This window comes from Camelus bactrianus, chromosome 7 (assembly GCF_048773025.1).
Source record: "Camelus bactrianus isolate YW-2024 breed Bactrian camel chromosome 7, ASM4877302v1, whole genome shotgun sequence".
Taxonomy (NCBI): Eukaryota; Metazoa; Chordata; class Mammalia; order Artiodactyla; family Camelidae; genus Camelus; species Camelus bactrianus.
In genome coordinates, this window is record NC_133545.1 from 29,559,572 (window position 1) to 29,572,849 (window position 13,278).

The following is a 13,278-nucleotide window of genomic DNA, read 5'->3' on the forward strand; positions in this document are numbered from 1 at the left end:
CAAGCTTGTTTTTTTAATATACTATATCTTCAAGAAAGCAAAGGAGCAAAAGAAGTCAAGCAACTGCCTTGTCTCACAACAATCCAACTCAGACATAATAAGATGAAGAAGATGCCTTTTGAGAGACTAGTGTTTATTAATGGAATTAATTAGTGTTGCTCAAAACCCATGTGGATTCCTGGCCAAAGAAAAATATGTGTAGTGAAATGTTATATATTTAATATATATATGGATACACACACATACACACAAATGATTAGAAATATATAATGGCTAAAATTTCAGAACTGGAAACTTTTCACGTTAGTGGTAAATTCTCCATTGTGGTGATGCAGCAGATTAAGTGCTACTGCTATTTAGAGAAAGCAGATTAGAATTGGGTTAGTGTGCCATTTGTATTGCTTAGTTGATGGCGTTTGGAAAGAGATCAGATCAACATTCCTTGTAAATTGATCTTTATAACCAAAACTCTGTAAGAGTCTCAGGCAAGCTTCTCTTTTGCTAGGTGAAGCTTTTCCATTTCAGGGATGGGGAACTGAGGGGCTGAGAATAAACTTCTTATTGCCAAATAGGGCAGAGGGCCACCAGTTGCTTTGCCCTTTCCACTGGGAATCCATACATGTCAAGGAGAGGGCATTATATCTGCAGCAACGGACCTGAAGATAAACTAGGCTGCTTATTGAAATGTATTAGTATATAACACAGGGTGAGGGGAAAGGCTTATGTGGGGTGCAGTCCCCATTAGCACCAAAAGATAATATTGTTTGTCTGCAAAAGAGTAGGAAAATCAGAACTTAGGAGAAGGGCATAAAAAGAAAGTTGATGGTACCCTGACTATTCCTAATTCTACCTAAGCATTTTTAGTATTTTTCACGTTGGACAACTGGGTTAATACATCAATTTGGCTGGAGCAGTAAATCTCAACCGTGGTTCCAGAAAAGCTTTCGGATCACCTATAGTTAGAGTAATCACTAGCTGGAAACTAGACAGATGCAACCTTAAAGAAAGGATGCAGAATATCTTGGGAGTGCATGAGATACTGGATGGTGAGGGAAGAAAAGAGTCTCGCTGGGTGTCTGTTCCTTTAATCCCAGAATCAGGTTTTCCAGATCTTCCCCAGGGGATGGAAATGCAGATGAACCTCTCTAAACTCGGTTCCTTCACCTTCACTTCTCAAACCTTTGCACCAAGAGATCAGGGTTCTAAATTCTCAGAGGTGCAGAAATTGAGGGAAATCCTTGATGAGGCACAGGAAAAAAAGACCTCTGGCATAGAAATTCTGTTGACCTTTGGGTTAAGTTCAAACATGTGCACAAACCAATTTAAGTCATCAGTGTGTGATTCTGGTATAAGAGACAGAGAATTCTAGATCTGGATGAAAGACTGTCAAGGAAGCAGACCCCACCACATAAAGAGAGAGCTCTGTAGGTGCCTCTTTGTTAGGTGCTGGCTGTCCATTTCCTCATTCTTTTCTCTGGATGGCCTTCTTTTGCCTATTTTGTTTTTACATGTCTCCAAGGAGTAGGTTCAATGTAGGAAAGAGGGTGAAACTCAAGTTTCTTACCAATGATGACAGGTCTGGTGAGTAATGAGGTTGGAGGAAGATTAAGTATGCTTCTTTAAAAATAATTACTTGTGAATTTTAATGATCTCAGATTAGAGCTATTAAATGTGAATATGAAATAATAATTAGGTCTAAATTTCAAAATTATAAACTGGATTTGATTTGTTCATGTGTTTAAGTGCTTGGATTCTTAAAGGTGAATGGAGTCATGTGGGAAAAGACAACATTAACAGTGTCTACAGAACATCTCTACAGAACCAACATAAACTTCAAAAAGTAAGAGGCAGTAAGTGTGGAAAAAGTTAAAATTTTAAGGCCTCATTGCTCTTGTACTTGTTTTGATGAGCAACTTCTAAGTTTTCCAGTATCCTTAACCATCTGTGACTCATTTTTTTTGTCCAATGGTAAATATTCAACCAGGAAAATGCTTGGACTTGACTCACGTCCTGTAGCTTCTAAAGATAATGGAGCAGATACAATACAGAAATTTTGCTTTTATGAGGAGATTTTAAATAAAACAATGTGAAATGCTCTGGCTAACCAGACCATTATTAAACCTGGTGTTTTCAAAGCAGATGATGTTAACCCCTCCTTTTAAAATAGCATAATTGAAGGTTTTTATTGGATAATACCCAAAATATATTCAAGTTCTCAGATGCTGTGGGTAAAAGGCTGAGTACTAACAGTTCACTGAGAATCCTTCAAAGGCATGCTAAAGGTATAATTTAAATGTTTGAGGATCAACATGTTAAAAAAATGTAGCAGTACCAGGTTCTATTTAGAGAAAAATAAGTTTTATATTTTAATTCTTTCTGGGTTGTTAAAGAGAGCTTCACAATTTCTTAGCATTGCACTCAGATGATAAACACCTTACCTTTGTGCAAATGATTTTAAAATGAACTTCTTTTTTGTGAGAACAGAGTGTAAAGGCTCTAAAAATCTCATATAATATATATATGAGTTCATTTTAAAATTAAGAACCATATAATTCTGTGTCAAATTAAATACTTCTTTGGCCAAAGTAGAGATAAATACTTCTTTTATATGTTTATGAAACTATAAAGGCAAAACCCAAAATAAACAACAATGCCACAACCCACTGAGGTATATGTATAGGTATTTCTCAGAACAATAAACTGAAATATACCTTCTGGAAAAGTAGCTCGGTAGTCTACAGATTCATTTGAAACCATTTCTGTAGTTGGGCTTACACTTCGGGCACTTACAAGCCTATCCAAATGAGGAGTGTGTACTCTTGCATCATAGCGAACTAATTCACTGCCCAGATCTTAAAACAGAGAGAGAGAAAGAGCTTGTTAAAGACTTGGCTATCATGGGTCCCAGTAGACTTTGACCTAGTAACCAGAACTCATGGGTTTTATGGATTGCATATAAGACTGCACACATGAATCTACGACAATTTTTAACTGTAATGACCGTATTCTTAAGGCAACTCCTTAAAACAAACAATAACAAAAAATGCACCTTTAATTTGCTTTCTCTTTTTCAGCCACAGGAAAAGCCCGAGTGATAAGAGTATTATTGATATTAAGACAACACCAACAATCAATCCTGTGAAATTCTGATCTGGTTGAACTATTACTTTTCCAAGGACGGTTGAAGAAACTGCTTGCTTCCACTAAAAACGACAAACAAAAGTCAGAATTTAGCCATGATAGATACAAAATACACTACACAGTTGAATCACAGTCTGCCTTTTTATTACTGTTCTAGAAGTGGTATAACTGCCTTCAGATTAATAAGACATTCCTCAATTCTGCTTCTGTGCTCAAATAATTAGGGGCTACTGATCACTGAAATACTCACATGATGTTTAGGTATGTGTACTTGCAACTACGTATTAGAGATAAAATAATAAAAATCAGTCTCTGTTTTCAAGGAACTGGAGTATAAAAGGATAAAAGGGAGACAAACACAAAAATAAATGATTACAGTACAATGTGATTAGTACTGCAGAAGTATGAACATATAATAAGGAACAGAGACAACAGGATATTAATTCAGTCCTAGAAGGTAGGGTAGATGGTAGAGGGGACTCCTCATAAGAGGTAAATAATCGTATTATTATTATGGGATAATAAAAGTCTCAGAATATTTTAATTTCAGCTTTAATACATAGAAGAAATCTTTGAAGTCCCTTCTGGCTCTAACATGGTATGATTTTTAGGATTTATGATCCTTCTGAATTCCAAACTCTGATCCCATGATTCAGCTTTAGATTCTTAATTCTTTTCATACTTTCTCATTTCATAACTTTTTGGAAGGCTTCAGGAACCCTTTAAAAATCATGCCTTCTTGGATAAACAAAATGTGGTGTACCTACACAGTGGACTATTATTCAGCTCTTAAAAGGAATGAGGTTCTGATACACGCTACAAGGTGGATGAACCTTGAAAACATGCAAGTAAAATAAACCAGACACAAAAAGACAAATATTGTATGATTTCACTAATATGAAATGCCTAGAATAGGCAAATCCATAAAAATAGAAAGCAGATTAGGGGTTACTAAGGGCTGGGAAGAGGAGGGAGTGTGACAGTACTATTTAGTGGTTCCAGAGTTTCTGTTTTGGGTAATGAAAAAGTTTTGGAATTAGTTAGTGGTGACGGTTACACAACATTATGAATGTAATTAATGCCACTGAATTGTATGCTAAAAAATGGTTAAAATGGCAAATTTTATGTTATATGTATTTTACCATGATTAAAAAAAATTAGTAGTGTAATACACCTAAAACCATTGAATTGTATACCGTAAATGTGTAAATTGAATGGTACGTGAGTTAATCTCAATAAAGCTGTTAAAAAAATGAAAAAAAATCACTCACTCTGGTTCCCAGTTATCTGATTTAGCTGTTTACATGAAAGAAGTGACTGTAAAATAGCTTAATTCTCATTTTACTTCATCCAGTGCATACATATTCTTTTACTTATGGATCCATGCATTTGAGGTCACTATGGAGGGCAATACTGTGTCGGCTCTGGCCTCCTGGGGTGGTGAGATGTGGAGAAAGGGCACTCTTGAATGTGTCCTTATCCTTCCTGAGCATTATAGCAAATTTTGCCAAGAGTATGGTATGATGGAGAGGGAGTAAGGCTACCAAGGACTTTTGAGATCTACCCTGTGAAGCTTGGGAAGGAGTCAGTGCAACAAAAAACTCACTATTTCTAAAACAACAACTAAGAATCAAGGCTGAGCTGATGAGCCAAAGCCAACAGACAAATGAGCTTTAATGATTTATTTTAAGCCTGTAGTGACATAATTACTCTGGCATCTTTATTTACATCATGAGAGGAAAGCAAGAATCCCACCTCTATATTTAGCTCGCTGTTCAATTTCAGCAGGTCATTGGGGACCGTACATAAAACGGCTTCAGAATGCGAGTGTATATTCTCACAGCTCTTATTCCCAACTTTTAACACTTCACCTTTAACTGCTTCAGGATCAATATCATTTCCCTGAAAGAAAAAAAAAAAGAGATTGTTAACACTTCACAATTTTGCAGGAATGCAAACAATTGTGAAGGAATATAAATACACTGCAAACATAGGCCTTGTTGTTTGCCAAGCCATGTGATTTTCTGATACTCATTTTCATGGGAATTTGGATGGCTGAAAGACAGCATGACCATTTCAGGGTGCTAATTAGCCAAGAATCATAGCATATAGCTTTTGCATCAAATTGAAATTCAGAGAAAAGGAAATAGATTCTTGGTTTACACCTTTACGTCGAATGATCTTATTTATAATCACCTTATTAATGTTTTCAGGGGGCATTGATGGTTGGCAAAAGGGAAACAATTTAGAGATTCAGTTGTTGAGCTGTCTAATGCAGGGATACCCAGCTTTCGCTTCACTTCTAGAATCACACTGAGGGCTTTATAAACTAGTGATGCCTGGGTCCCATCTCCAGAGATTCTGATATAATTGATCTATGTCAATAAATTCCTTTTGTTGTTTTGAGTTGAGCAGTTTCTTTTCATCCATCTTGCACAGTTGGATCCTATACATAAATGAATCCATTTTTAAAGAAATTCTCATAAGACACCGTATGACCCTCATTATGATTTGAGAACATGATTCCATTATTTTGAAAAATTCTACATAACTACATGAGGTCTTTAAAAACATTATTCAATTTGATATATCTAGTTAACTGAAGTTACCATTAGGCATTTAAAATATCAACGTTTTGTTGAAGAAACCACTAATTAGCCTTGGGAAAGAAGTGAAAAGAGGTACAATTTCTCACTTAACGAGTAGGGTTATTAATTAAAAAGTCATTACTTTGAGGAGAGAGATATTAAAACATATTAGTATTTTTCTTAGGGACAAAGAGCATCCAATAATAACTACACTACTACTACTTTGTTCCTACTTTGTTTTATATGATCTTTAATACTTGGCAAACTGCTTTTACATACATTGTCTCATATGTATCTCAATAGATTGGCAAGTTAGATATTATCCCGGGAAAAGAAGTTGGAAGAAAATACTTCTTTCTAACATGAATTTGGAGCTTAAGAAAAAACAGATACAGACAAACTCTATCCTTATGATATTTCTAGAGGCAATATGTGTACCCCTTTGAACCAGGTCACTACACAGGGCAAGTCAACGTAGAAGCACATAAATCTAATCGGTCACTTTGGGGCTTCAAATGACAACTTGTTGGTTAGGTCTGAGAAGGGCTAAGGCACTGGCTCACATATTGCAGGGAATTCAGGGAATGACAAAGGAAAGAGATTAAAGAGCTGAAGGGCTTGATTTATGAGGGAATGACTAAAATGTGTCTTGCTTGCTTAGATAATAATGAAGGCTGGGGGAAGGGATGAACATACTGAATTTACACTTCTAATACTTTTAGGCTCAGGGTTGCCTAGGATGATGCATAAAAGCGTCTTTAAAACAAAAACAGATTACACAGCTGAACAACGAAATCCCTTTTCATTTGTGCCTACTAACAAATACATGATAATTAGTGACTTACATAAGAAATTATTAGCTTTGTGTGTTTAGTGATAATTTTATTTTATTTTAAAATCTTTATCATTTTTTAATTGAAGTATAGTCAGTTACAATGTGTCAATTTCTGGTGTACAGCACAATGTTTCAGTCATACATATATACATACATCTATTTGTTTTCATATTCTTTTTCATTATAGGTTATTATAAGACATTGAATGTAGTTCCCTGTGCTATATAGAAAAAAATTTTTTATATATTTTATATATAGTAGTTAATATCTGCAAATCACAAACTCCCAATTTATCCCTTCTCCCCTCCTTCCCCACCTCTTTTCCCGGTAACCATAAGATTGTTTACTATGTCTGTGAGTCTGTTTCTGTTTTGTAGATAAGTTCATTAGTGTCTTCTTTTTTCTTTAGATTTCACATTTGAGTGATATTTCTGGATCATATGGTAAGTCTATTTTTATTTTTTTGAAAAATCTCCAAACTGTTTTCCATAATGTCTTACACCAACCTCATTCCCACCAACAGTGTAGGAGGGTTCCCTTTTCTCCACACCCTCTCCAATTGTTTGAGGACTTTTGAATGATGGCCATTCTGACTGGTGTGAGGTGATACCTCATTCTAGTTTTGATTTGCATTTCTCTGATAATTATCGATATTGAGCATTTTTTTCATGTGACTATTGGCCATTTGTATGTCTTCACTGGAGGATTCCTTGTTTCAGTCATCTGCCCATTTTTGGATTGGGTTGCTTGTTTTTTTGTTATTTACAAAGTTGTATGAGCTGTTTATATTCCGGAAATTAAACCTTTGTCAGTTGCATCATTTGCAAATATTTTCTCCTATTCCGTAAGTTGTCATTTTGTTTTGCCTATGGTTTACTTTGCTGTGCAAAAGCTTATTAGTTTAATTAGGTCCCATTTGTTAATTTTTGCTTTTATTTCTATTGCCTGGATAGACTTCCTTAGGAGAACATTGCTAAGATTTATGCCAGAAAATGTTTTGCCTATGTTTTCTTCTAGGAGGTAGTGATTATTTTAAAAGTCTACAATCTGAGATATCACAAAAGTGATACTGGAAGCCCAATCTATATAACAAAGGGACTTGAGTTAAAAAAAAAAAAGGTATAGGATACTTTTTGTCATTTAAAATAAACATAGCTTTATCAAGCTGAGGAAAAAAAGGTATATGTTTAGAAATTTTATTATTTACTTTTTATTATTTAATATTAACTATTATTAAATAGTGGAACATATTTACAAAGTTGGCTTAGTTTTTCAGTCATTAAAATGGTAATATATAGGTTTTAAAATAAAACAAAATAGAAGGAGCTTTCTGGTCTTCAATCCCTTACACACACAGAGCAATTGAGAGTTATAATTATCTTGTTTTATCTTGTAAAGACACTTCCCTGAGGTAGGCATTATTGTACTTCCTGCTTTACACATTGAGAACTAAGGTTCAAGAACGGACTTGGTTCTGAAGCAAATCAATTCTATTTGATACAAAATCTATTTACTGTCCACTATTATGTGATAAATACAATGCTAGTTTCTGAGAACATAAAGATGAGTAAGTGTTTCTTCCTCTTGATGTAATGTCAAAATGAAAACATTTCTAAACTGAAAAACTATGACTCCCAATGTGTCATATCAGGACGTCCCTTGTCTCTTTGCTCTGCAATTCTGGCTACTTATGATGCATATTTCTACCCAGACTCAGGCCTGGGAACCCATGTCTAAGCTGGTTATAGAACAGAGCAGATGGAGGTGTAAGGGGTAGGATATGAACAACAGCATTACAATAGGAGGGGTCCCACAAGTTTTCATACCTCCAGGTGGCCACAATGTTGAGTCTGGGAAAGTCGGCTAAGACAGTGAGGTGGGATGGTAGCAGGACTCAACCAGGCCATGGTCCAAGGAGGCTAGCAGCAGACTATCAGTGAGGTGGTGGTGGTGGTGATGTGGTGACACTTACGCTTTACCCAGAGGATATGAGTCCCTCAGCTTAGGAAATGGGCCGAAGAATCTTAACAGAAAGCTTCAAACTAAGTCATAGGAGGTTAATAGACATTTGGGGAAAAAAGTTCCCAGAAAAAAGTTCATCTCAAAAAAGCTGAGTGAACCAAAATTAAACTAGTTTCTTCATTGGCTATTTGGGGTACTGGGAAACCACAGGTGCTGTCTATGTGCCCTGGAATATGTTTTTGTTTCCCCTACAGAATGCATATTAAAGTGTGCAGCACAGGGAAATACAGTTGACCCCTGAATAATGTGGGAGTGAGGGGCACTGAACCCCATGCAATTGAAAATTCATGTACAACTTCAGTAGGCCCTCTTTTTTATCTGAGGTTCTGCATTCATGGATTTAGCCAACCACGAGTCATATAATACTCTAGTATGTATTTATTGAAAAAAATCCATATGTAAGTGGACGTGCAGTTCAAACCTGTGTTGTTCAAGGGTCACTTGTACTAATTTACAAGCACCAGCAATAAGAATAGGCCTTGACATTGGGCCAAATGACCTCTAAGAAAAGAGCCCTTTATTTCCACCCCGTCTAGAGACAGAACTGGCCTCAACAGTGGTTGTGAATGGGTTTGGGCCTATAATTGCACGTACACTAGTCAGAAGTGGAAGGAAGACAAACTCTGGCTGGCTCTGGGCAGCAGGAAGACTGAGTTAGCTCAGAACTCTTCTCCCTTCTAGATCCTTCTGGTGCCCAGACACTGACACAGGTCTCTAACTGAGCTCCCAACTTTTGTTCTTGTGCTCACAGTGTCGTAGCCCGAGCCCCTGTTCCTTGCTTAAGCTGATCTTCCTGCTCCATTTTTCTTGTTTTAGCCAATTTTCCAAATTGGACTTCTGAAGTCTCTCCATTACCATGTACATTAGTGTGCTCCAGAATAAGATGAACCCCCCCGCCCCCGGGCAGTGTCAGGCAGCCCTTGTTCCAGCATTAAATACTGTGCTTCTCTAGTTTTCATAAAACATGCTCATGCATTAAAAGGCATATAATAAGATAATTAGGGAAAATATAGGGTTTCCTTAAACAGAATTGATTTTTAGATTATTTGAGAGAGTTTAGAGCTATTTTACTTAAAGAATTGTATAAACAGTTTCATACCATATGACAGAAAATTTCTCTATTATGAAAGGTATTTTGGTATACATTAAATGAAAGTTAACATGAAAAGCTCTGTAATTTAGTGGAAAGAAGACCAAATTTGGGATAAAGAAACTTGAGTCTGAGCCCTTGTTATGCTGCTTGCTCCCTAGGTGACCCAAGATAAATTACCTAATCTTTCTAAACCCCTATTTACTCATCTATAAATGGGGATAAACATCACTGACCTTACAACCTCATAAGTCCACATGAGTCTCAAATGAAACAACGTATGTTGAAGTACTGTGTTAACTAAAATTCCACACAAATGTGAGCTGTTGTTGACATGAACACTGAGTCCTAATGTGTACTCCCCAAGAGATGTCTACTTCTGATGACCACTGCCTACAACTGGTGCCTAAGCCTTCATCATAAACCACCTCTCATATTGATAAGGTTCTGATTTGTCTTGAGGAGTGACTGATCCTTGGTCTCAGTTACGTATTTTTGATCCAAACTTGGCTGACCCTCTTGGCCATGGTGTAGTCACTGGGCCAATTGCTGACTGAGGCAATTCTCAACTAAGGCTGGAAACTATCACAACCTCTCTTTAGCCAAGGAATTCTTGTATGCAGGGCTGCCTGAGGAGCACGAACTCTTCCTGGCAATAACAAGCAAATCTCACTCTAAACACGATTCTTTCCACAGTGCTTTCACTGATGGAACACAAACATACTTCATATTTATGTTCTGAATGCTAATTGAACAAACACAACATGAAATAAAATGACCTCCTTTCTTTTAATAAAAGCAATCCACTACTTGTCCAGAAGAGACAAAGAACTTCTCTTTTCTTTTCTTTTGCTTTACATTCCTTTGTTTCTGCTCTGAGAGGCAGAGGTTTTAATGTGATCAACTTTAGAAACTGGTAAAGGGTTAAACTGCAGTCACGCAAAGATTCTCCTACACCTTAGATTTCTTCTTACACGTAAGTAAAGTGGAATTCGGAGACGATTAAATTATGACACCAAAACAGTCCCCCTAAACTGCTCCCTTTCCCCCAGATTGCCACTCTGTGACATGACAGGTGCTGTACGCTTACACTTGTTAGAGAAAACAGTCATTCTGTGTACAGGCAAGAAAAGAAAGTGTCTTGTGTTTGTTTCCAGAGACCTCTTGGGCCAGGTTGGGAATAGTATGGAAAGGCTCAGGATGGTGTCAAATCATGTTTTTCTTGGTTCAACGGTTTCACAGGACATTGAATAATGGGTATTTAATTTACAGAAAAAGGAGTTTTCTCCTTCATATAAGACTGCTTGGAAGGATAAAGAACCATTTATCTAATCCTTTGATGATAGATAGAGGAACAAAAAATGGGATTTCTCTGGGTGTAAAAATATTTGCAAATAAACCATTGTTTTCATCAAGAAAAACCAAATGGAATCTTTCAAATGGCAAACACAGTAATTGTTGAAAGTAAAAGGTCACACTAGATTAGTTTTACTGAAAAAAAAAGAAGCAATAAAAGCTTTCTCCTTTTCTAAAACTAATTAAAGAAGCAGATGAAAGAACTTTGCTATGGTAAACATGCTGTTCATTGAAACAGGCTTCCATTTAATTTCATGCTGGGCTTGCTTAATTATTGTACAAAACACAATTGCGAGGTTAGTAAACTTGTATGTGCGTGAACGTGTGCATGGGTTTGGCTGTAGATAAAATCTTGTTTTGAAAAAGCAGAAAATTTTTAGTAGAAATGTATTCTTACTTAGATGGAGACGATCTATGGGAATTGATATTACATCTAAACAGGGACTATCCTATTACTTGATGTTTGTTCATATTGTCATGCAGGCTGTCTTTCGGGGGAAAATTCTGCATGTCTAACACAACATGTTGAAGGAAAAATATTTTGCTGTTTCTAGTGACTGGAGCTATAGATAATTAAAGTTTTGACCATTTTGCCTCTTTTATTACTATTTGAAGTAAAAATGACTGAAGCAACATAAAAGAGCTGAATTTTAGCCTTTGTTCTGCCACAATTTCATCACGTTAACTTCTCTGGGCTTTAGTAGTCTTTGCAACAGGTTGGGTGAGAAAAGATGATCTATTATTGTCCAATTAAATTATATTTAGATGCTAATATATTCCTGAGGTAAAGGAAATCCAGCTCCATTTATAAAACAGCTTAGAGATGACCACACCCAGATATAAAATTCCAAGTATTGGAAGGAAGTACGGAACTACAATTGATGCATTTACATTTAAGACTCTTCCCTTTTACCTTATAATGAGCATCCAGGGAAATACAAAACACTGGCAGAATAATGCATCACAGGCAGCTTATTTAATGGATTTGTGTCCCACATTTACTACTTTTTAATATATACACAAGAAAGAGTTTTTAAATACTTCGTTAAAAAGCAGTCCATGATTATACATACGTTTTAGTCTTATGTCAATAAGATTTGTTTTTCAGAGCTTAGATATTTGCTGATGTAGTATAAGATAATGACCAAGTACAACAATTCTATTCACATAGCTATGAATTCAATTAAGTGCAAGTTGGTGATTTAAGAGAGCATTTTAAGCATTTCTTACCTTAATTTCCAGTACATTTTCATTGCCTATTGAGATCATCACTGGTTTTTCAAAAGGCTTAAACACAGGATTATGTACATAAATGAGATCAAAGTGTTTGGAATGGATCCCATCTAACATGAAAAAGGCTTTGGTTTTCACAGGGAGTTGTAGGTTCAGCTGTTGTAGTGAAGGAGTTGTACAGCAGATTATCTCTGAATTAGAGCGATGCTGACATGCCTGTAGTAAGACACAATTATCCACTGTGAACAGAACACCGTGCTTTGATAACATCATAGCAACTTTCACATTTCACTGATTCAGACAATCAATTGAAAGTAAATAATTTTTGAAGAAATCTCCATTTAATTTCCTAATGTTGAAGAACAAATTTCTGGAAACATGACAGATGTAAGATTATCTAAACAATGCAGCTCTTCGAAGGAGCTACAGAGCTTCACTTGCTAGGAATAAGCTATGCTGATCTATCTGAAGCTGTCTCTCTTCATCACTTTATTTTCCTTAAGAAGACAGGACAGTCACCTAGAGGGTGACTATTTATGAAATTGCTATGGAAGGGTGGGAGCTAGATTTTGTGTAGTTAGAAGTCCTTATTCACATCCTAGCTTTAAACTAACCTGTGAGAATCAGGGCAAAGACCTTACTTGGGCACTCAGTTTCTTTATTTAGGAATTAAGATTAAAATGCTATTCACAAGGTGGAATACTGCATGGTAAAGTGCTTTGTCCACTGCCAAGCACCATACGCTTCACATTATAATTAACTACATAGTTAAGTCATCTTATTAGTCTGTTTTAAGCTATCAATTACTGAGTGCCAGGTTTGTGCAAAATACTTTACAAGGTTGGTCTCATTTAATTCTCACAATAATCCTATGAGGTAGATGCTATGATTACACACATATTAGAGATGAAGAATCTGAGATTTTCGAGCTGATGTCATCAGACCAGGTCACACAGCTCTGAGTGGCAAAGTAGGGAAAATAAATCCAAGGCCACTGGCTCCAAAAATCGTCT

At 36.2% G+C, this 13,278-nt stretch overlaps 1 protein-coding gene across 3 annotated transcripts in view; it reads right to left on the reverse strand.

Annotated features, from left to right (window-relative positions):
- The window catches only part of MET (MET proto-oncogene, receptor tyrosine kinase), a 106,277-nt gene that overhangs the window by 20,474 nt on the left and 72,525 nt on the right, over positions 1–13,278 (reverse strand). For 2 of the 3 annotated variants that reach the window (XM_010947627.3, XM_045511129.2), the window contains 4 exons: positions 12,263–12,481; positions 4,897–5,043; positions 3,050–3,203; positions 2,712–2,852 (listed from right to left, as the gene is read on the reverse strand). In XM_010947627.3, coding sequence (XP_010945929.2) covers positions 2,712–2,852; positions 3,050–3,203; positions 4,897–5,043; positions 12,263–12,481 — 661 coding nt within the window. The remainder of the gene's footprint in view (positions 1–2,711; positions 2,853–3,049; positions 3,204–4,896; positions 5,044–12,262; positions 12,482–13,278) is intronic. The other variant, XM_045511130.2, reaches the window with a different exon arrangement.